The sequence below is a fragment of the Pteropus medius genome, unplaced genomic scaffold, assembly GCF_902729225.1.
Source record: "Pteropus medius unplaced genomic scaffold, Ma_sr-lr_union100, whole genome shotgun sequence".
Lineage (NCBI taxonomy): Eukaryota > Metazoa > Chordata > Mammalia > Chiroptera > Pteropodidae > Pteropus > Pteropus medius.
Window position 1 is genome coordinate 15,904,358 of NW_024349796.1, and position 21,853 is coordinate 15,926,210.

Sequence of the window (21,853 nt, forward strand, 5' to 3'; positions counted from 1 at the left end):
AAGCTCTTCCTGCCCTGCCCGCCGTCCCGTTTGCAGATCAGGCGAGACCTCGTGGCGGGCATCGGTGTTTTCTTCGGGCTGTGGCCCGTCATCACTAATTCAGGTCCAGAAATCTGCGTTCTGTTCCTCGCTCTCCGTTGACTCACTCTGTGATCTGAGACCTTTTTCTCCTCTCCCGATGTGACGGCGTTGGCTGGGATGGCTTTTAGGGCTCCTCATGGTTCTAACAGTCTCTTCTTCTGATGAGGCCTGTGGGCGTGATGCCCTTCGTTTCCATTATGCTCAGCTCTTTGCAGGTGTCGCTCGATCCTTGTACAGTAAATCGTAGAGGGTCGCAGTGCTCGTGAATACAGAGACTTCACGCTATTCCGCACTGGTCATCTCATGACTTCTGAGTTGATGCTCGAATGCCATTTCTAGATGCACTGGTCGTAGTAATGCCTTTTTTCTTGTAGATCGTGCTTGACGGTTCATAGAAACCAATGAACTCATCCTACCTCACCTTTGGGTGTTACCCGTTTCTCATGAATCCTGAGAAATTAAAGGACTTGCTCAGGGTCACTCAATGAATGAGTTGGACGGCCCAGACTTTCTCCCGTCTCTTGATTCACTAAGCTCACCATTTTCTTGAAGACAGTATCCTCATAGTCAAATATTTGTTTAATGTACGCTAAACTGCTTTTTTTTTCCTTCTGAATTTCTATTTTTAACATTTAAAAAGTGCTGGGTATTTATCAGATGCTTTAAAAATATTAGTCGTCCACCCCTGATCCTCACTAGCCTTCCCTGCCCCCCCCCACCCCCACCCCACTTCCGCCTCCAAACTTGGTACACATGCCGCGCGGTAGTTGGGACTCTTCAGCCATGACAGTTCCAGACGCAAAGATGACCGATACTTTGAGTTGCCATCTCTTGAGCTTTCGGGAAATGTGTCACGCAAGCAGTTGTGGTTATTGTTATTCTTCACTCACTTGACGCAGACCATAAACATTTAGCTCTGGCGCATGAAAGATGCATTAGAGACCGGGCTTAGCATGCTATAGGGTTTCTGTTTCATCTTTGTGATAGAACCCACGTGTGTCAGTAGTGATTCATGGAAGCACTTCATGATGAAGGATGGTGGTGTTTTTGTTGGAATTCTTTTAAAGAATGCTCATCAAAGTGTGGATTCTTTATTTTTAGACCCTTTCTTTCTAGCGTACCAGCACTGGACTGAAGTTATTACTTGCGGAATGTTTACGAAAAGGCAACATGGCACATTCCAGGGGGACTCGTGAGACTGAAATGTGCTACCTGAGTGCTTTCTTGCTTAAATTTGGTGAATACGATAAAGCTTGGGAAAGTATATTTCCTTCATAACATTTTCGTTGTTCAGAAATGTACAAAGCCCTGGTTTTTTTTTTTTTCCAGGGCTTTGATTTCCCCGAATGCTAGGAAGAGCTATTTGGAATTTGTGAAAGCTGATACTGTCCCTTTGTAAGTCATGATGTTAATCCTGCAGCTTTGTCAACAATAGAGTTCTCCAGACAGGTGACATGTTTTCACGTTTTAGCCTTCCCTTCTCCCTCGCCTTACAAGCCCTCACTCTTTCCCTAAAAATGATTAAAAGAGGGAGAAAAGGTGAGGGAAACAAGAAACGACCATTTATAGCTTTTCCATTTTTTTTCTGTTTCTTGTTAACTTTCCCCCGGCCATACTACTTTTTTTTCCCCTTTCAATAAAAACCTCCCTTGCGTCCGTGTCCGCCCCAGCCCCCCCGAATCTTGATTACCCTGCTCTGTTCTCCCTCTCTCCCTCCTTCTGAGAGAGCTTCACAGTCTCGCTGGCTGTTCCCTTGACCGATACATGTGCACGTACCAGAGTTCCCTGGTCATCAGCATCCTGGAGCCGAGGTTGGCGAGTGCTCCTACAGTCCTCAAGAATGAAGTGCCAGGGAGGGTTTATTACTAATTACGAGGACCCGAGTCTGCCAGTGCTTGCTTTCTTTAAGCAGAGTTGAGCGTAGTCCTATGACAATGTCACTGTCACCCACTTCCGTGCAATAATGCTTTTTCGAATGGGAAAGAAAGTGACGCTCCATCTGGTCCTCTGGGAATTGGGCACAACCCAAGCTCATCTAAGCGCCCAGCGAATGGGAGTGGGTCCTGGAAAATGCAAATGTCGTCTGCCTTGGGGCTTTTTCTTGTTAGAAAAAATGGCTAAAAACCTAACTAAAGAAGAACGGGCAGATGTTCCTGCCTAAGATTATTATTGTTTGGTTTTTGGTGTGTGTTTTCGAAGGTGAAAGCACCCTGGAAAAATATTGTTTCTCTCTATAATAGAGGTTAGATTTATTTGTTTGTTTGTTTGTTTTTACTATTTGTTATTTTCAACGAAAGACTGCAGGTAGTGTGAAAAACCATCCCACGGGCTCTATTAGGATATTAAAAGTAGCAAATTGAAATGGCTTTACATGTGGAGGAAGGCTACTTTTGATGGATGAAAGTATATGGCGGACCGACCCCCTTCTCGGATATTTTCTGTGAAAAGATTGCAAGAGAAGAATTAAAGATGGCATTGCTGTGCCTCAAAGAGGTTTCACGTTTTACCTGTGCTTGTGGTTTGGGTGTTTCAAACATCTGTCTGTCACGTCCATGAGTATAAAGCACTTCAAAGCGATCTCATGTTTTCCCGGGAGGTAGCTTCGCGCTAAACTCGATTTTTCTTTCTCAGTCGATGTCGACAATCTCTATTTATGGTCTCGAATTTAACATAAAATGAAGACTTTACTCAAGCAGAAAGAATGCAATGAATCTGTAGTTTTTTCTGTCTCGAGGGAGTAAACTAGTCACAGATCCAGAAATTTCTCAGTTAAAAGGAGATACTGGGGGTGAGTAGGAAGACGGAATATTTACATTAGTTACAACCCAGAGTGTGTATAATAAAATATCATTTCTTTGCAGCTGCTTCGTGTGATCTATCGCAGTGGCTCTGGGGTCACTTGAGACCCAAAGATAGCAAAAACTTCTTAACTATGGAAATTCAAGAGAGAGTTTTGAGCCTGGGTGACCTGAAAACTGGGAGTAAAAAATTAAGGCTTTGTGTACAAGTTAAGTGATTCGCTTCTTCGTTCAGTGCCTTAGTCTCCTCTGTAGGAATAAATTTTCCTGCCCAGCTTTATCAATAGCTTCATCATTGGCATTTAGAGAGCGTATTCTTTAAAAATCAGTGAATGGTTATAACGATAGATACGCAACTCTGTAAAAGAACTGAACACCATTTTCTCTTACATCTTAAATGGATTACGTGGTATGTGAATTATATCTCAATAAAACCATTATTAAAAAATTAACATGTAGTTATATTTGAAAATATTTTAGGGTTTTTTCCTTGGAAGACTTACCCCAAAACGAAGAATTCTCGTGACTTTTTCAGTAGTAGACATTTTCACTGAAAGCCCCTTTTGTTCACCAGCTCAGTGACGTTCCCTGTCGCTCCTGCCCTGTGTGCACCCTTGGGTGGCCTAGCAGCCGAGTGCCCCTCTGTACCCACACACTTCCCCTCCTAGCGTTTGACATGTGTGCTGCCCACACCCAGACATGCCGGCTGGGCTTGTTTTCATAGTTATGTCGTTATAATAAATGTTTAAAATAATCCATTTATATATAGGTTGTAAAAGAAAGAGTTATTTTTTATTTTTTATTTTTTTGAAGAAAATCATGGGCTTTAGAAGACGAGATAAAGGTAATTGCTACAAAAGGTTGATATTGACTTAGGCCTGGGAAGAACAGTGGTGAAGGATTTGGGAGGAAGTCATCAGAACTGAGATGTGTGTTGTGGTCACTGTATTCAGGGGATGGGCACGTATTCTAAGTAGTACCCTAAGTCCTCCCAAAGGCTGGCAGGCGTAGCCGATGCGGTGTGGTGTGGCTCATGCAAGACAAGACAGGAGGCTGAGTATATGCTGGCGTTCATTACAGTGGGATATTTAAGGAAAGTGTATGGTACTTTTTCAGAATTTTTCACTGTAATAAAAACCCTTCTGATTAACCATCATAGTAATGGTTTCTGGAGTATTGAATCAGAGGATCTCTACGACAGGATTCAGAAGCATAGATGAAAACTTATGAAATGCAGTGAAGTGGGAAAGGAATTTGGGATTGACAGACGAGAATGGGTCAAAGTTACAGAGTGAGTGTGTGTGTGTGTGTGTGTGTGTGTGATAGAGAGTGAGAAACAGAAAATAAAACTAAATTTACCTGATTGATATTTATGTCCCCATATTCTTGCTATCCAGTGACTACTGAGACAAGTGGCAAAAGATGTTCATTCATCAGTCTAACGAACTGTGATCTGACATCCACAAAGGACCATACATTATCCTAGGTTCTGGAAACGTGAACAGAAATAAGATATGGTTCCTCTTTATGCCTTCAGTGTCTTTTTTTTTTCATGTTTAAAAATGAACTCTCTTTACTGTACATACATAAAAAGAAGGCAGCTTTGTTCATCTTTCGTGATGCTGTGAACATTTGGGCGCATACTTGCTCTTAAAGCAACGAGGTCTCTTATGCTCATCCCACCAGAAACCCTGACTTTAATTCTCACATCTTCCAGAAGAAAGGATGCTTCTTTTCCCGTATGGCAGATTATACTTTGCGATTGATTATCCTCATGTTGGGTTCTTTCCCTTTGGTGTAACAGATAGAAACACATCAGAGAGCAGCAGATTAGGCACCAAGAGAAAGGAGTTCTCACGACAACTCCTACACCCGGGAATGACCAAAGGCAGGCTGAGGCCCGACTCACAAAATGGGACGAGGGTGGTATCGGAATCCGTCTTCTCTGAGACCGTTTCCAGTGCTCACGATGTCTGAGGTTGCTCTGTTGCCTTGATTTTAATATTCATCATGGGCTGAGAGTCCCTAACGAGGATATGTAAATAAAGCATGGAATTTGGAACATGTGTCTCTTTCATGTAAACAGATTAATACAAAGTATGTTCTAGAGTGTAAGCTCCGTGAAGTTTGGGACCCTATGGGTCTCATTCGTGGCTGTACAAGGAGTGAGATAGATGTTTTTTTAAAGCATGTATCGTAGAAAGAGATGTAAATAGAGAGGGAAAATAAGAAAGTAACCTTTAGATCTAAAGGAAAAAATTTTTAATTAAATTTATTGGGGTGACATTGGTTAATAAACTTATATAGGTTTCGATCGTACAATTGTAGAACACATTATCTGCATTTTGCATTGCGCGTGTTCACCACCCAAAGTGGTGAACCATATATTTGACTAGAAAATTCAAAAATAGGGTTCTAACTACCAGAAGGGTAATAGCTTGAAGTAGAAAGACTGGAAGGCAGATTTTTTTGCATATTTTTTGTTTTGTTTCCTCAAATATGGGACGGCCTGGGGAAGGTTTCGGGTTAGCTCAGAGAATACAGGTAGGCTGGTCACTCGTTTATTCAGTGGATGTTTAAGTATCCTCTTGATATGAGTGTAACGGTTGTCAAACTTTGGGATCTCATGACCCCTTTACAATTTCAGAACTTATTAGAGATCCAGAGAGTCTGTGTTTATCTGGCCTGTATCTGATAGGAACTACATTGGAATGGAAACTGAGAAATTCGAAATCTCTACTTCGTTAACTCATTTTAAAATAATAATGAGCCCTTTACGTGTGAATGTAACATTTTTATGAAAAAATAATATTATCGAAAAACAATCAGTGAGATGATTAGCGTCGTTTCACATCTTTTAAGTTCTCTTAGTGGAATCTCGCGTCTGCTTCTGTAGTCAGCCTATCGCGATATGCCATTCGGTTGAATATAGGAAAATGTATGAATTATACAGAAAATCTAGCCTTGCACAGGTGTGGAGTTGGAAGACGGAGGCCCTCCGGGCCCTGCGAAGGGTCTCGGGAACCCCCACGAGTCTTCGAACCACACTGCGAAAACACTGTGAATATTGAAACATGAGTAGTGAATTTTGTTTGTTCGCCAAATATTTATTAAGGGTTTGCCACGTGCCAGTAAATTGGGGGGAAAAAAACCAATAATCTGGTAGGAATAAAGAATTTGGGGGTCGAGGCAGAGTCAGAGTTTGGAGTTTCTTTAAAAGGCTTATCCACTCTGGGGCTGAGGCCCGGGGCCCGAAGGACGAGGGAAGAGTGACATGGAGCACGGGGAAGGGCCGCTTGTCACATGGCTGTGGAGTTAGATACTGAAGAAACTGAAAGATGAGGGAATAGAATATTTCTCATAGAAGAAGGTCTTGAGGGCCTATTTTTTTAAGGCGTTAGAGGATCCTCGATAAGTAAGACGCAGCTTAGATCGGGGACAGTGTGGATTCTCGTAAGGGCGACGAGCGGATCTGCCGCCGAAGCGTCGGAGATGGTCGCCACTGTGACCAATTCCGTCGGGAGGGTGTGACGCGAGTCGGGAAGGGGCGATCCCACCAGCCAGCCGGTCACTCGCCTACCTGGCGTACCAGAGGCTCAGCATTCATCGTTGGTTAAATCCACGTGTGTTTACATTCTCGACTGTCTCTTTGAACCTTTCCAGAATTCTAACGAAAGGAGAGGTACCAAGTAAAATGTTAAATATATATGTTAACCTTTTGTGCACGTTATGTGCTTTGTTTCTGATGGTTTTTCCTTTGCTTTTTTTTTTCAGACCATCCAGACCTTTCAAGTTACCAAAAAGGTAAAGTAACCTGGATCATCTTATAAAATGACAGACTTACTTGCATGCGTCTCCCCTTCTAGCGTTTTGTCCACCTTTTGCTGCTGTTTGCATTTTCCTCATTCATATTTTTATGCAGTAAAAAAGTTTTTTCCCCGTGTTGGCTGCTTAAGGAATCTTGTATCTCCCGAAGTGGTTTTAATCTCCAGGAAGATTTTGACTTGGATGTATTTCAAATAGGTTGTGTTTCTTCCTAAAATTTTTGTTACCATTTTAAGATGGAGGTATGTTTTTTATGTAGAAATTTTAAAGTTCTATCTTTTCAGTAAGAAAAGTAACATTTTTAAATGGATAAAAGTTTCTGGAAAAAAGCAGTCTCATCAGATGTCTTTGTACATTGTGGCTCTAGATATAACATGATTATACCTAAAGAAACTCTTAAGAGATATTTGAAGTTCACTTCTTAAGACGTTCAGATGCTGATAATTCAGGAGAGTTGCCCTCTCTTTGGAGTGAAATTACTACATAAATTTTAATCAGTTAATGTCCCTTTCATTTAAAAACATGATTTTTTTAAATTGTGATAACATACACACAGCATAAAATTTACCATTGTAACCGCGTTTTTTAAGTGTATCGCTTTATGGCAGTAAATATATTCACTTTATTATGCAGCCATCTCCACTGTGCTTTTCCAGAGCTTTTTTTCATCTTGCAAAACTGAAACTCAATACCCATCAGACAATAACTCTGCATTCCTCCCTCCCACAGCCCCTGGCAGCCACCATCCTACTTTCTGTCTCTCTGAATCTGACGACTCCACTACCTCAGAGGAGTGGACTCGTACAGTATTTTATATGATTTTGTGACTGGCTGATTTCACTTAGCATAGATGTCTTCAAGTTTCATCTCTGTTCTAGCATATGTCAAAATTTCCTTCCTTTTTAAAGCTGAATGATATTGTATGTATATCCTACATTTTGTTTATCCATTTTTATAAAAAAATGTGGAAAAATAAAAGGAAGAGATTATACAAGTAAAGCTGGCATATTAAGAAAATGAATTTCTGTTTTTCTAAAAATAACAAGCCTTCTCAAATGACTAAAACTTGCGTTTTGAAAAAAATGTGTATATATTTTTCTGTTTGAAGATTGATATTTTTAGAAGTTCTAATTTCTGCTTTTCAGTGAATATAGATATAAATACAACTTCTTCACAAAGGCCTTTCCTGGTTCCTCTTTCTCATCCTAGCTGGAAGCAATCCCTTCGTTGAATTCACAAAACATTTTTATCTATATCCCTCTGAAACACGCATCTCTGCTTACCTGGTTTTCTAGGTATTTGTGTACCTACCTGTCTGATTTTATGTATTAGACTCTAAGTTCCTTTCGGACAAGATCCATGACTGCCATTTTTATGTTCCCACAATGCCCTGCATCCTTAAATATGTAATGCTGCTTCTCGAAAGAGTTCGTTACTTAACAAGAAAGAAAGAGTTCTGTATCCTGTTTTCTTTTGTGAAATTTCTCCACCGTTATTCCTCCCGCTAAATTGATAACCGATGCCACTGGGTTTGTAGGTCAAAATGCGTAACTTCTGGTTCATTTGAGGAGAACTGATCCATTTAAAATAAAGCATCACGAGTAACTGTGTAATCGGAAACATTATGATTAGTAACATTTTGAAATGCGTACAGGAGGAATATGGAAGAGTTATATGGATGAGATTTTTCAGAAAGGGGCAGTAAAGCGTTAAATATCGCTCGGGTCAGGAAAGATGAAAACCAGGACGTTCCAGAAGAGTCTGAGAGGAGAAACCGGGCTGGCAGTGGTTGAGGACTGGGTGGCTGGTCACGAGAAGGGGGCCTCCAGCCCAAGGCTCTTCTTACCGTCTGGAGTCTGTAGCAGGGCTTCTGCTCCGAAGGGGATCGGGGACAGAAGAGAGAGTTTCTAGAAAGGCATTGAAGGGCAAAGGGGAAAAAACCTTTGTTGCTAAGAGAGGAAAACTTCCTGTGGAGGGTCTTATTGTAATACAAATGGCCCATTTAAAAGAGGCCCCCATACGATGTCACTTGAGCACAAGTCAGCCCCGGAAGATCTAACCCAGGCTGCTAGCTGGTGAGGCCTCCGGGTCAACTGTCACAGGGTCACTCACTGGAACAGGATTGCCTGCTGTAACCCAGGTGTCGCAGGGGCAGATTGCATTTACACTCACCTTGTGGCATTATCTAAAGATGTCCAAAATTAGACCAGACAGATGAAAGACAAGTATCATTACGACATGCAGAAGAACATATTCTAGTGATGGGAGTGGTCCTTTCGAAAATCCTTCGCATGTACATGTGGTAACCACTTTTCAAAGAAAATAATGTGCGAGTACTTTATTCTTTAAACTTAGCTAGAATATGTGCCCCGAACCCAGACTCACCAGGAGTGGAATTAGCGAAAAATAACGTAGCAGTGAAATTTTACAGGCCATTTTTAATTTTCTTTACTTCCCCAATGTTCCGGCTTTATTAGATTTTTATCTCAGTATTACAACCACTGTCTGAGTTTCCCGTTGTACGTGAAACCGTTGTTCCCACGGGGCGCCCACAGCTGTGTGGCGATGGCAGGGCAGGCAGACGCATCCTGCGCAGTGCTGCGGTTTTAGGAGAAGCTCTCATCTGAGTGACACTCAGAACAGTGGGGGCTTTCCCCGTGCCGCTTCGTGTGCTCAGGACGGAGATGCCATTTCTCAGTGTGAGCCGTTGTCTCTGGGAGAGGGTCAGCGTGGGCAACACCTGTGCGAGGCAGTGGAGTGTAACCTGGAACAGGTAAACGCGTGTGGAAGAACCGTGAAGTCACTAACGCCCTGAGGTCCCCGTCTGCACTCAGCCCACGTGCGTGGCATGCAGCAGCGCTGGAAAATCAAAACCAAATGTTTTCTAAGGGAAGAAAAGCATTATTGAAGCGGGTTTTTAGGGTTGCTACGCATGCCTGTGTAGATTTTTCGAGAACAAAAAACAAAAAGGCATTCTGTGGGTAAATTGAACCACAGTATGAAAACTAAGCAATTTGAGGCTCACTCCCTTCTATTGAAAACATGTTTGGAGGTAAAAATGAGTAGTAACTTCCGGTTCATGTGAAAGAAAATCGATCTATTTAAAATAAAGTATAGTGAATAATTAGATAAGCCCGGGGCCATTTTCATTTCACAGGGCTGATATTTTAAAAGATTTAAAATGCAAAGGACTCCTTAAGCGATGAAGAGAAAGTCTCAAGTGTGCTATTGACAAAGGACTTTATTGCTCCAAAACCAGCTACTTTCATCTTAATTTGCATTTGGCGGAGGAGGAAATAAAGGGTAGAGAATGTAAGCATTGGGTGTGTTCTAGGAACGCAAAAGCTTCTGACCACTTGGTGTTTACAGGCGAACAACCACAATCAGCATATTGTGATTTGCGTGTTTTTATTATATTCCGAATTATTCTTAAAAGATTATTTCATCTTATCTAGCATTATTTTCCTGAGTGAGTTTTTAAATCCAGAATTTACAGTCTAGTGAATAATATTTAGACTTGAAGTCCTATGGATCTAGGTGATTTTGCATAGAGAAATTAACTAGTAGTGTGGCTTAGGAATTCAGCCGAAAACTGAATTTTAGGAAGCATATATTTGCGGTGAGTTGACTTATCCCTGATGCCTTTTGCTTCTCTCGTGTTTGAAGCAAGAGATCAAATCATAGTGGTTGAGAAGCCAGACTTTAGAGCCAGACTACCTGGGTTCTCTGCTTTGTGACATTTTTTTATTGAGGAATAATTGACATAACATTCTATTAGGTCCAGGTGTGCAACATAATGATTCGGTATTTGTATGTATTGCAAAATGATCACCACGGGGAGTCTAGTCTAGTTAACACCCATCACGCGCATGTGTGTGTGTGTTTACAGATTTTTTTTCTTGTGATATGAACTTTGGAGAGCTACTTTCCTAACAGATCTACAATACGATATTATTAACCGTAGTCACCATATTGTACATTCCATTTCGTGACTTATTTATTTCACAGCTGGGCCAGTTTTGTGACTTCGAACGCCTTATTTGGCCTGTCTGCCTCATTTTCATCTCAAAAGTGAGAATTCAATGAGATGATAATCTAAACAAAAGATGAGAAGAGCTGAAACTCCTCGTAAGGGCAGTTGTCATGCTTTATTTTTCTAAGGCTACTTTTCACTTTTAAAAGTGAAAAATACCCGTGAAAATATTCCCTTAGCGTAACTACTTTGTATTTTAATTTCCTTATTAAAATTTAATTTGCAGTAAATATCCCCACAGATCCAGATCTATGAAGTTGAGAAATCAAAATACGAGCATCAGCAATCCATGTGAGAGACAGATAGTAGCTTTTTCAAAACGACGTTTCAAGTCGCCAGCTTTATTTAAACTGCTGGCATCTGGAATGATGTTGAAAAAACACAAATATTCGAGTAAGAACCCTATTTCAGATGAGCCAGAAATAGCCACGACAGTAGCCAAATGAGCTAACATTGATAAGAATTTGAAGATAACTGTCCGCCAGTTAAACGTTTCTTTGTTCTCTCATAAAAATGTGAGAAACTCGAAGTTGGCAAGACCGATTTTGGATTTTAGAAACGTTCAGTGGCGTCGGCTTCTACTGAGTAGTCAGTTCAAGCCAAGATCTAGAGGCGTCTGGGTAATGAGGCGTGGCCCCGGATCTCATGGAGTGACAGAGAAACAGGTCTTCTCAGTCAGAGGTGGAGAACGAGGGACAGGGAGGGTTTCTGGAGGAAAAGGCATGGCGGTGGGATTCGGTGAGAGGGAGGGGCTTGCAAGGTGCAGGCAGGTGCCTAAGCCAGGCCGCAGCGGCTGGACAGTGATGGAGCGTAGGTGCGTGGGCGTCTGTTCATCTAAGTGGTAGATAGTTATCAAGCACCTTTTAAAAGATGCCATTCTAGATGCTGCTGCCGCACTGCATAAATAAGTAAAATGAAAATCTCTGCCTTCACAGTCTGATGGATGTGCTCATTATGGTTTTAGCTTGGAAGCAGAGTTACAGGTTTGTGGGCGGGTTGGTTTGTTTGGTTTGGTTATTCTTAAGATTTACACCCCAGGGACCTGCTTTTGGGCTGAGTTCTTTCTCAGGAACCGGTAGAGTAAAAGTACAGAAAAAGGGAACAACCAGAGCACCGAAAGTTCTGGAAGAGACTCTGAGGGGGATGGGCTCTCCATGAAAACACGTGTCCTTTGCACCCGGATGCAGATTTTAGCTCTTCCTTTTCCAGGCACGGTTGTAGATATAAGGCATCATTTCTCCGAAATAGACAGTATTCTGACTCTCGGGAGCCTGTGGCATGTGACCCTGCTACTTTGTCACAGAAATGAGAGGACGGCGATCTTATAATTTTCTGTAATTACATAGACATACTTATCATCTCCTTAGACCTTTTACTGGTAGATACCTGTAGTGGGTCGGAATAGGAAGACTGAACAGATGGCTCTACTGGGTAGCAAAAAACTCTTACGTTGCTTCTAAGTGGCCTTTTCTGTGACTTCTCTGCTTCTGTAGTTACGCAGCTTTGATCGCCGACTGGCCCGTGGTGGTTCTAGGCCTGTGCACCGTGCTCATCGTGGTCTGTGCCTTGGTTGGCGTGCTGGTGCCTGAGCTCCCTGATTTTTCCGATCCGTTGCTGGTAAGGAGAACTGAGCCGGGAGGGGTTTATCTCTTTTCTTTAGCCCACCATCCTCTCTAAAAATCAAGTGTGTTAATACACGTTGCATTATGTTATATAGTATCCCGTTTTTTAAAAAAGAAAAACCTTCTCGAGCCATCAGTAAGTACACGACGCTCTTTCCGCAGAGCAAAGACATGGTTTATCTGTATTCTCAGGTTCTTAAAGGGTCAAGGAACTTGCTCACCATCTAAAATCCGGAAATTGTGCTTCTTGGGGCCCATGTTTAAGCTAAAAAGCAGTTGCAGAATCTGCATACCGCAATCGCTTTTCGGAAAGTCTTTAAGACTGAGCATCTCTTTTTTCCCCAAAGAAGTTAAAGGAGCTTCGGTGCTGCTGAGAGAAAGCAGAGTCTGTTTTTAAGCAAACGTTCCCTGGCAGTAGAATCACAAGGGAGATGTGAGCAAGGATGGGCGCCTCTTTATAAAACACTGTAACATGCACAGCAAATTTAATCCAGCCACGATTCTTCGCAACATAAAAATAAGTCTTTAGTAAATGCTTAGGCGTGGATTTGAAAGAAGCTTCAGATACGATTTTTTTCCTCTTTCTCGAGACATGTAACATACCCAAGGATCGAATCGTTTCGTCATAGTTAACAGGTGACCCTTATCATGTCATCTTGTTTTAACGCTGTTCACCTCTGGAGTCGCTGTGAGGAACATCTGTACATTTGATTGATTTGTACGTCACCTCGACATTGCTTGCCTAAGCAGCTGTAACTGTCTTTATCCTGAAATGAAGTTCACTAATGGGAATTTGTAATATTTCTCCTTAGGGTTTTGAACCAAGAGGGACTACAATAGGCCAGAGACTGGTCACGTGGAACAACATGGTGAAAAATACGGGCTACAAAGCGACACTAGCCAATTACCCCTTTAAATATGCAGATGAGCAAGCCAAAAGGTGATCGTTTATTAACTTCCAGACAAAACACTGCCCGAGCAAAAAGACTGAATGTAAACCGCGTGGCTCCAAATCTTTGCCACAGAGTTTGTTTAAATTGTCATCGCCTGGCGAGATTTTGTTGTATCAGGATGAAGAAGTGAGGGGTTGGGGATTTAATTTTCAGAAGTGAGAAAGTTAAAGTTGGGGGCTTCTGTTAATCCTTCCAACATAATTTCGAGTGCAGAACGGGGCGTGGCTCGGAGGTGTCCTCTCACAGGTGGGCTCGTCGGCCTCGAAGTCCGTAATATTTTACTGAAGATCAAATTCATGTGCCGTTTCAGCCACCGAGATGATCGATGGTCTGACGATCATCATGAAAGAGAGAGAAGAGAGGTCGACTGGAACTTCCACAAAGACAGCTTTTTCTGCGACGTTCCGGGTGAGTGTCACCTGTGGATGGGCCGGCCGCTCAGCACGTTCCTGGCCCCTGGAGGTGGAACATGGTCAGGAGTGTGCGACCAGTCACCCAGCTTCACCGTGTCTGTCTTACTTAGAGAGACTTTAGCTTGGTTCACTCATCATTTTCCTCCTTTAGGCCAGTCAACCACTAATCTGAATTTATTTACCTAGAACAAAAATTAATAAGAAAGGGTTTGATCGAGTTATATTCCGTTTTAAGGAAGATATAAACCTCATAAAATTCTTGACCCAAAACTTCAAGTCATTTTTTTTAAACTCCTTCTACTCTAGATCAGGTAACAAGTACCTATTTTTTTGAATCGAACCCTCACATAACCTATCGTATGATCAAAAATATACTTTTAAAATTTTGATTCAGTCACAAAGCATCTATTGATAGCCTGTATCTATGTACCTGCTTTGTCATTAGGCATCAGAGATAGGGAGGTGATGAAAAGCAAACGCAGAGGTCAAAGGTCGAATGTCTCAGGGACCGAGCTCATAATCGGGACGAGTAAAGCTAGCGGGTGTGGGACACAGTAAGGAGCGACGCTGGTGGCGAGAACTAAAAGGTACCTCCGGGAAGAAGTCAGCTGCCGCTCTGCGGCAGAAGGCGACCCTCGAGAAATGAGACCCCAAATACTGTAAGAACTTCCCCGAGGTCAGGAACCCGTATTTTAATGTTGACAGCAAATTCACCAAAAATACACTGTCGCCTTGAGTCAGCCTAACCCCTCTGCAGCGGCCCTGGGATGGATACACGGCCCGGGGGAGATACACACATGTATAAGTCAGTGATAAGGAAGGAGGAATTGTGGGTAACTACAGTTTCTGACAGCGAATGTTAAAGCTCTTCCGATTTCAGCTGTTTTTGTCATCGTTGTTGAAAATCTCTCTAAGATCAGTATATTCCCGTCTCCTTAGATCCTAGAGCACCTGGTTGGATCTGTGATGTTTCTAGATCTTGCCACGCCTCAGGGTCTTTATTTTGAACACTGTTACACTTTGCGGTACTAGAGGGATAGAAAGCGGGCGATTAGGAAGAATTTTATAGTGATCCCAGGAAATAATGCACGTTTCTTTTTCTGCCTCTTGTTTGGAAAAGTTGAGCTCTGGTTAGCCGCAGGTTCTGACTCGTTTAGTTTGCTCAGTGTTACTTGTATATTTCTTAACCAGCCCCAAGAAGAACATTAGCAAGTCCGTGAGGTATAGCCATGTTTGTATTTCAATAGTCGACACTAAATGTTTGTCTCCTAAGCGACAGGTTCTATACCGTGATAAAACCATTTCTGACTCTACTAAATGAAACGTTTTGGTTTCCACGAGGCTTGTTTTGGTCTGCAAAATCAGTCGGTATAAGATACAGCCATTGATGAAGACAAGAATTTACCAGAGAAAACTTTATAATCATGGATAAACGCTTATGTAATAAAAGTTTATTGATAAATTTGCTAGTTTTTTTTTTTGTTGTTGTTGTTGTTAGAACAATGAGGCCTTTTATTTAGATAACGTAAAACGAATCTACTTTGTTTTACTCGGTTCAGATTTTTTGGTAACGGCTGAGGAAGCAGAAACAATATTTACCGAGTACCTGTTTTTCATGATCTCATATAATTCTCACAACTGCGTATCTTTAATTTTTTTCAATTTTTCCCCCGAACGAGAATACTTACAACAGATGCAAATCCTTTGCTTATTTGACCTAGTTTATCAGCAGATAGTATTTTTACGATGCAGAAAGTTTTTTTAAGGGTTTTTTTAAAAATTAATTTCAAGTATACAGTACATTTGTTAGACATTTATATAGTTTATAAAACGATGCCCCCTAATTGTTCCTCTCCTCTGATTCTGCACCTGGCCAATATCGTGATGCTGACTGCGTTCCCCATGCCGTGCTCCCCGTCCCTGTGACCATCCATCAACTACAAATCTGTACTTTTTTAATCCCTCACCCCATTCTCCCAGCCCCCCAAACCCCATCCCTCTGTCCGTCAGCAGATTGTCCTCTATATTTATGAGTCAATTTTCGATTAGATTTTTCTTTTTGTTCCTCAGATTCCGCATATAAGCACTCGCAACTCCTTTGAGATAGGTATTGCTCTCCCCACTTTCCCCCGAGGGACCAAAGCTCAGTGAGGTGCTCTGTCGCTCGAGATCACCCAGTTCAGAAAGACCTAGTTACACGCCGTTCTAACCCCAAAGACCACGCTCTTTCCAGCACCTGTCACGTGACCGCCTTCATTGAGAAACATTTCGGCTTGGTATGATTTTCAAAATATCTTTCCTAGACTGACAGCCCAGGGAGGCCACGTACTCGGCCAGAACGTGGGGGTGTCCGTGAACCGGACCAGGATCCAGTGCTGAGTCGATTGTGTTTAGTGCTTTTAAATCGATCACCTGCCATCTCTCCTCTCTCGTCAGCTGCCAAAGAGAACATCCTTATAATCCATCTTTCGTACCCCCTCGTGCATTCTTCTCCGATTTTATACACCGCTGCGGTGCTGGGCTGTGTAATTAAGATGGAGGCATTCCGTGAACGGCCCGTGCTTACACTCCGATCCCCTGGACATTTGTTAATTCAGTCTTACGATTTTTAAGGTGTGTGAATAAACAAAGGCTTCGCGTAAGACGATATTATAGCGTCGCCCTTTTTAAACTTTTTTTCAAAGGGAAGGGGCCCTGGCCACTCATGGATCGTCCGTGTGGTCTCCCCCTTCGTGAAACACGTGAACGAATGATTTGTAACCCCGCCTTCTTTCCTTTGTCCACACCGCCAGGCGACCGATATTCCAGAGTGGTGTTCACCTCGGCTGGAGGGGAGACACTGTGGAACTTGCCGGCCATTAAATCCATGTGCAATATAGACGACTCGAGGGTACGTAAGGCGAAACCGAAGCCTGCGTGGCACATTCTGCTCAGCCCGGTGTCTGAGCAGACGCCGCCGCCGACGTGGCTTGCCGACCGAGGGGTCAGCGCCGGCGGGCCGGCCTTTGCAGCCCTTTATATCCAGGATCGAAGTGTCTGTGTGCTTCCCCACCTGTAGAACCTACCGTCTTTCTGAGTAAAGCAGCTTCTCCTTCGGCACTGACGTTCTGTTCGCGATAGTCTTTTTTGTAGTCTTTCCCATTATATTTCCTTTCTGGATAATAGTGTAAGACGTTTTTGTGTCTTCTTTTGTTGTATTTTCTCTTTCCTGATCTATGTTCATTGTTCACTACATGTGCCCCTGAGGCAACTGTCAGCATCTCAATTAGGCACTGAAATGCCTGTCTCCCTAGCGATCGATCAGTGGGTCCTTTGGGCCTTTGACCTCAACGGAAAATTGAGGGCACAGGCTGGGGAAGGCGACATCGCGGGGCACAGAGACAGCGTCTGTGTAAGTGGCCAGACTGACCCAGCCCAGACGGCCCGGGACGCCACACAGCCTGCTGCTGTGGGAGACGGAGGGACACAAGCCGGGCACTTCCTCCCTCAGCCTCTCCGGAGCCACAGAGCCGTCGGCGCCGCTGGGCGTGGAGGAGCTGTCCGTGTGCTGGGGCGGCTTCTCCAAGCAGAAGCTGCGGTCCGATGTCACCAGTGGACCTGTCCAGGCCACCGCGACCAGGCAGAAAGGGAACTCATCGCGTTCGTGGCATAACTTTAAGGTGTAAAATCACTGGTTCGTTGAAAACCTAGTCACACGCAGTGCTCAGAGCGAGCGTGGCCATCCGGTGCAGCCGCCTGTTGTCATGACAGCGTTTCTTACCGAAGTCGGAGGTAGAAAGGACCCTGAGGTCTCACTGTGCCGATATAAGTCCCCTCCGAGAACTAAGCGGCTTTCCCAGGTCACCTAGCTAGCTGGTCCCAGGTCGCCCGGCTTTGTTCTTCACTCTGCGAGGGTCGGTTGAAGTTGTTTCCCACTTAGGTCTCGTCCCCAGACAGTGGTACTGTGCCGTGTAGGAGCTTTGCGGTCGACCTCACCCTGTTCTCAGGCGATCGCTAACTTCGGGAACCCTCCCGGCCCCGCGAGGCCACCTCGATTCGGCCCTCTGAGTGAAACGCGCTTTAAACGCCATTCCTTCCGCGTGTCTCTGTCTCTGCAGATCAGGTCTCACCCCCAGTTTGGCAGCCTCTGCCAGCGGACCACCGCGGCCTCCTGCTGCCCCAGCTGGACCCTGGGGAACTACATCGCCATCCTGAACAATCGATCGTCCTGCCAGAAGATCGTCGAGCGAGACGTGTCTCATACCCTGAAGCTGCTCCGGACCTGTGCCAAACACTACCGGAACGGCACTCTGGGGCCGGACTGCTGGGACATGGCGGCCAGGAGGAAGGACCAGCTCAAGTGCACCAGCGTGCCGCGCAAGTGCACCAAGCACAACGCCGTGTACCAGATCCTGCACTACCTGGTCGACAAGGACTTCTTGACCCCGAGGGCGGCCGACGCCGCCGCGCCGGCGCTGAGGTACAGTATGCTTTTCTCTCCCACCGAGAAGGGGGAGAGCATGATGGACATTTACCTGGACAACTTCGAGCGCTGGAACTCTTCCGACGGCGTCACCACCGTCGCCGGGATCGAGTTCGGCATCAAACACAGCTTGTTTCAGGATTACCTCCTGACGGACACCGCGTACCCCGCCATCGCCATCGTGATCGTCCTGCTGGTCATGTGCGTCTACACCAAGTCCATGTTCATCACGCTCATGACCATGTTCGCGATCATCAGCTCCTTGATTGTCTCCTACTTTCTCTATCGCGTGGTCTTTAACTTCGAATTCTTCCCCTTCATGAACCTCACGGCGCTCATCATCCTGGTCGGCATCGGCGCGGACGACGCCTTCGTCCTGTGCGACGTCTGGAACCACACCAAGTTCGACAAGCCCCGCGCCGAAACCGCCGAAACCGTGAGCGTCACCTTGCAGCACGCGGCCCTGTCCATGTTCGTCACCAGTTTCACCACGGCCGCCGCCTTTTACGCGAACTACGTCAGCAACATCACCGCCATCAGGTGCTTCGGCGTGTACGCCGGGACGGCCATATTGGTGAATTACGTCCTCATGGTCACCTGGCTCCCGGCAGTCGTGGTGCTTCACGAGCGCTACCTCCTCAATCTGTTCACTTGCTTCAGAAGGCCCCAGCAGCAGCTCTACAGGAACAAGGCCTGCTGGACGGTCGCTTGCCAAAAGTGCCGCAAAGTACTGTTCGCCATTTCGGAGGCGTCTCGCATCTTTTTCGAAAAAGTGCTGCCGTGCATCGTCATCAAGTTCCGCTACCTCTGGCTGTGCTGGTTCCTCGCCTTGACCGTGGGCGGGGCCTACATCGTGTGCGTCAATCCCAGGATGAAGCTGCCCTCGCTGGAGCTGTCCGAGTTCCAGGTGTTCAGAGCGTCTCACCCCTTCGAACGCTACGACGCCGAGTACAAAAAGCTTTTCATGTTCGAACGCGTCCGCCACGGAGAGGAGCTGCACATGCCCATCACGGTGATCTGGGGCGTGTCCCCAGAAGACAATGGCAATCCGCTGAACCCCAAGAGTAAAGGGAAGCTGACGTTAGACAGCAGTTTCAACGTCGCCAGCCCGGCTTCCCAGGTCTGGATTCTGCACTTCTGCCAAAAACTGAGAAATCAGACCTTCTTCCTCCAGACGGAGGAGCAGGACTTCACCAGCTGCTTCATCGAGACGTTCAAACGGTGGATGGAGAACCAGGACTGCGACGAGCCCGCGCTGTACCCGTGCTGCAGCCGCTGGAGCTTCCCCTACAAGCAGGAGATTTTCGAGCTGTGCATCAAGAGAGCCATCATGGAGCTGGAGAGGAGCACGGGGTACCACCTGGACAGCAAAACCCCAGGGCCGAGATTCGACATCAATGACACCATCAGGGCGGTGGTCCTGGAGTTCCAGAGCACCTACCTGTTCACGCTGGCCTACGAGAAGATGCACGAGTTCTACAGGGAGGTGGACTCGTGGGTGTCCAGGGAGCTGAGGTCCGCGCCCGAGGGGCTCGGCAGCGGCTGGTTCGTCAGCAGCCTGGAGTTCTACGACCTGCAGGACAGCCTCTCCGACGGCACCCTCGTGGCCATGGGGCTGTCCGTGGCCGTGGCCTTCAGCGTGATGCTGCTCACCACCTGGAACGTCATCATCAGCCTCTACGCCATCATCTCCATAGCCGGGACGATATTCGTGACGGTCGGTTCTCTCGTCCTGCTGGGCTGGGAGCTAAACGTCTTGGAGTCCGTCACCATTTCCGTCGCGGTGGGCCTCTCCGTGGACTTCGCCGTCCACTACGGGGTCGCCTACCGCCTGGCCCCGGACGCCGACCGAGAAGGGAAGGTGATCTTCTCCCTGAGCCGCATGGGCTCTGCCATCGCCATGGCTGCCCTGACCACCTTCGTGGCCGGCGCCATGATGATGCCGTCCACGGTCCTGGCGTACACGCAGCTGGGCACCTTCATGATGCTCATCATGTGTGTCAGCTGGGCCTTCGCCACCTTCTTTTTCCAGTGCGTGTGTCGGTGGCTCGGGCCGCAGGGCGCCTGCGGTCAGATCCCTCTACCTAAGAAGCTCCAGTGCAGTGCCTTCTCCCACGCCTTGTCTGCCGGTCCCGGGGACAAGGGACCGAGCAAAACGCCTCCCCCGAACGCTTATCACTTAGACCCCAGGGGCCAGAAATCGGAAATGGAGCATGAGTTTTACGAACTGGAGCCTCTGGCTTCCCGCAGCTGTGCGGCCTCCGAGAAGGCCGCTTACAAAGAGACCCACCTGTGCCCTGAGTTTTTCAACAGCCCGGCGAAGAATGTCGTGATGCCCGTGCCCGCAGCGTACAGCGGCGAGCTCGGCAAAAGCGCCCAAGATGACCCCAGCTCGGCCTTGTTACAGCCCTCTCTTGACCAGGACACTGTGTGTCACCTCTTCTCTCTGAATCAGAGATGTAGCTGCCCAAACGCCTACAGACGTTTGAGATACGGCCCACACTCTTGCCAGCAGATGGCTGACCGCGTGTGCCACCAGTGTCCCCCTACCGCCAGCAGCTTTGTGCATGTCCACAACGGCGTGACCCCTCTGAAGGCAGCTCGCCACGCCCCCGAGGGCTTCGCGCACCCCATCCCACACATCCAGCCCTGTGCGTGCCGACGGGGCGGAGCGAAGCCCCCTGCGGTGCAGAATTCTCTGCCCAGGAGCTTTTTCCTACCCCCGGCGCAGCACGCGCAGGCCCAGGAGAAAGCCGGTCCGGCCAGCGCAGGGCCATCGGCATCTGCCTGCAGAAGCGGCGCAGCATCTTTGCACAAAGCGTGTTGCGATCCTCAGATGAACAAAAGGGGACCCAGTAAAAACAGAGACCCCAGGAACCCGGAGGGCGATGCCGGGGCCGAAATCAAGGACTGCCCTTGGGCGAGCCAGCCCGGCAGGGCAGAAGGGGCCGCTGAGCCCAGCTCGCCACAGACGCACGTCGCTGCGAACGCAGAATGTTTAAATCGGAGCGAGCCCAGATTGACGGGGAACCATCCGATGGGGGAGGCTGGTTACGGGTCCTGCCCAAACAATCCGCAAAGCTGTGGCAGGATCGCGAGAGTCAGTTGCAGTTCTGTGGACTGTCAGATGCCGGGCGCTGACGCCGACCTGCCCGCTGTACTCACGCACTCGGAACTTTCTGGGGAAAGCTTGTTGATAAAAACACTTTAATAAATAGAGCATTAAATTCAGAGCCAGTGCCTCGGTTGTTCCCCTGGAATGGAAATAGAATCTAGAAGTTCAGAGAGGGAGCCCACAAGTACAGGCCCGAGAACGTTTCACTGTGTTAAAAAATCGTGGACCAGTTTTACATTCTGCACGAACCGTCAGCGATCTCGTATCTAATGCGTGGTGGCTGGCGGTTAGATTTTACGTTTTCGAAAATACGTTTGTTTTTTACATGTGTACCCAGCTTTAAATATCATTCTCTCTCCCCTCCCGTGGTGGGAGGCGGATTTAGAGTGTGAATGGCCCAGAAGTTTCCGTGTTCCCTGGCAGTCAGGTTTACCGGACAGCCTTATCCCTGTGCAGGTGGCTGTCAGGGTGTGATTAGGACATTTGATCGTGCGGCATAAGTACGCATTTTAATAGCATCACTTCAGGTGGGATGCAGGAACCAAACATTA

At 46.2% G+C, this 21,853-nt stretch overlaps 1 protein-coding gene across 5 annotated transcripts in view; it reads left to right on the forward strand.

The window, feature by feature from the left end:
- Positions 1–21,606, forward strand: part of DISP1 (dispatched RND transporter family member 1) — a 133,899-nt gene extending 112,293 nt beyond the window's left edge. For 2 of the 5 annotated variants that reach the window (XM_039883451.1, XM_039883450.1), the window contains 6 exons: positions 6,654–6,683; positions 12,231–12,354; positions 13,172–13,299; positions 13,623–13,720; positions 16,518–16,615; positions 17,823–21,420. In XM_039883451.1, the coding sequence (XP_039739385.1) occupies positions 6,654–6,683; positions 12,231–12,354; positions 13,172–13,299; positions 13,623–13,720; positions 16,518–16,615; positions 17,823–21,398 (4,054 nt within the window). In that variant the 3' untranslated portion in view covers positions 21,399–21,420. Of the gene's footprint in view, positions 1–1,332; positions 1,477–6,653; positions 6,684–12,230; positions 12,355–13,171; positions 13,300–13,622; positions 13,721–16,517; positions 16,616–17,822 lie in introns of those variants that run through there. The other 3 variants (XM_039883453.1, XM_039883452.1, XM_039883454.1) reach the window with 2 other exon arrangements.
- Positions 21,607–21,853: the final 247 nt, after the last annotated feature.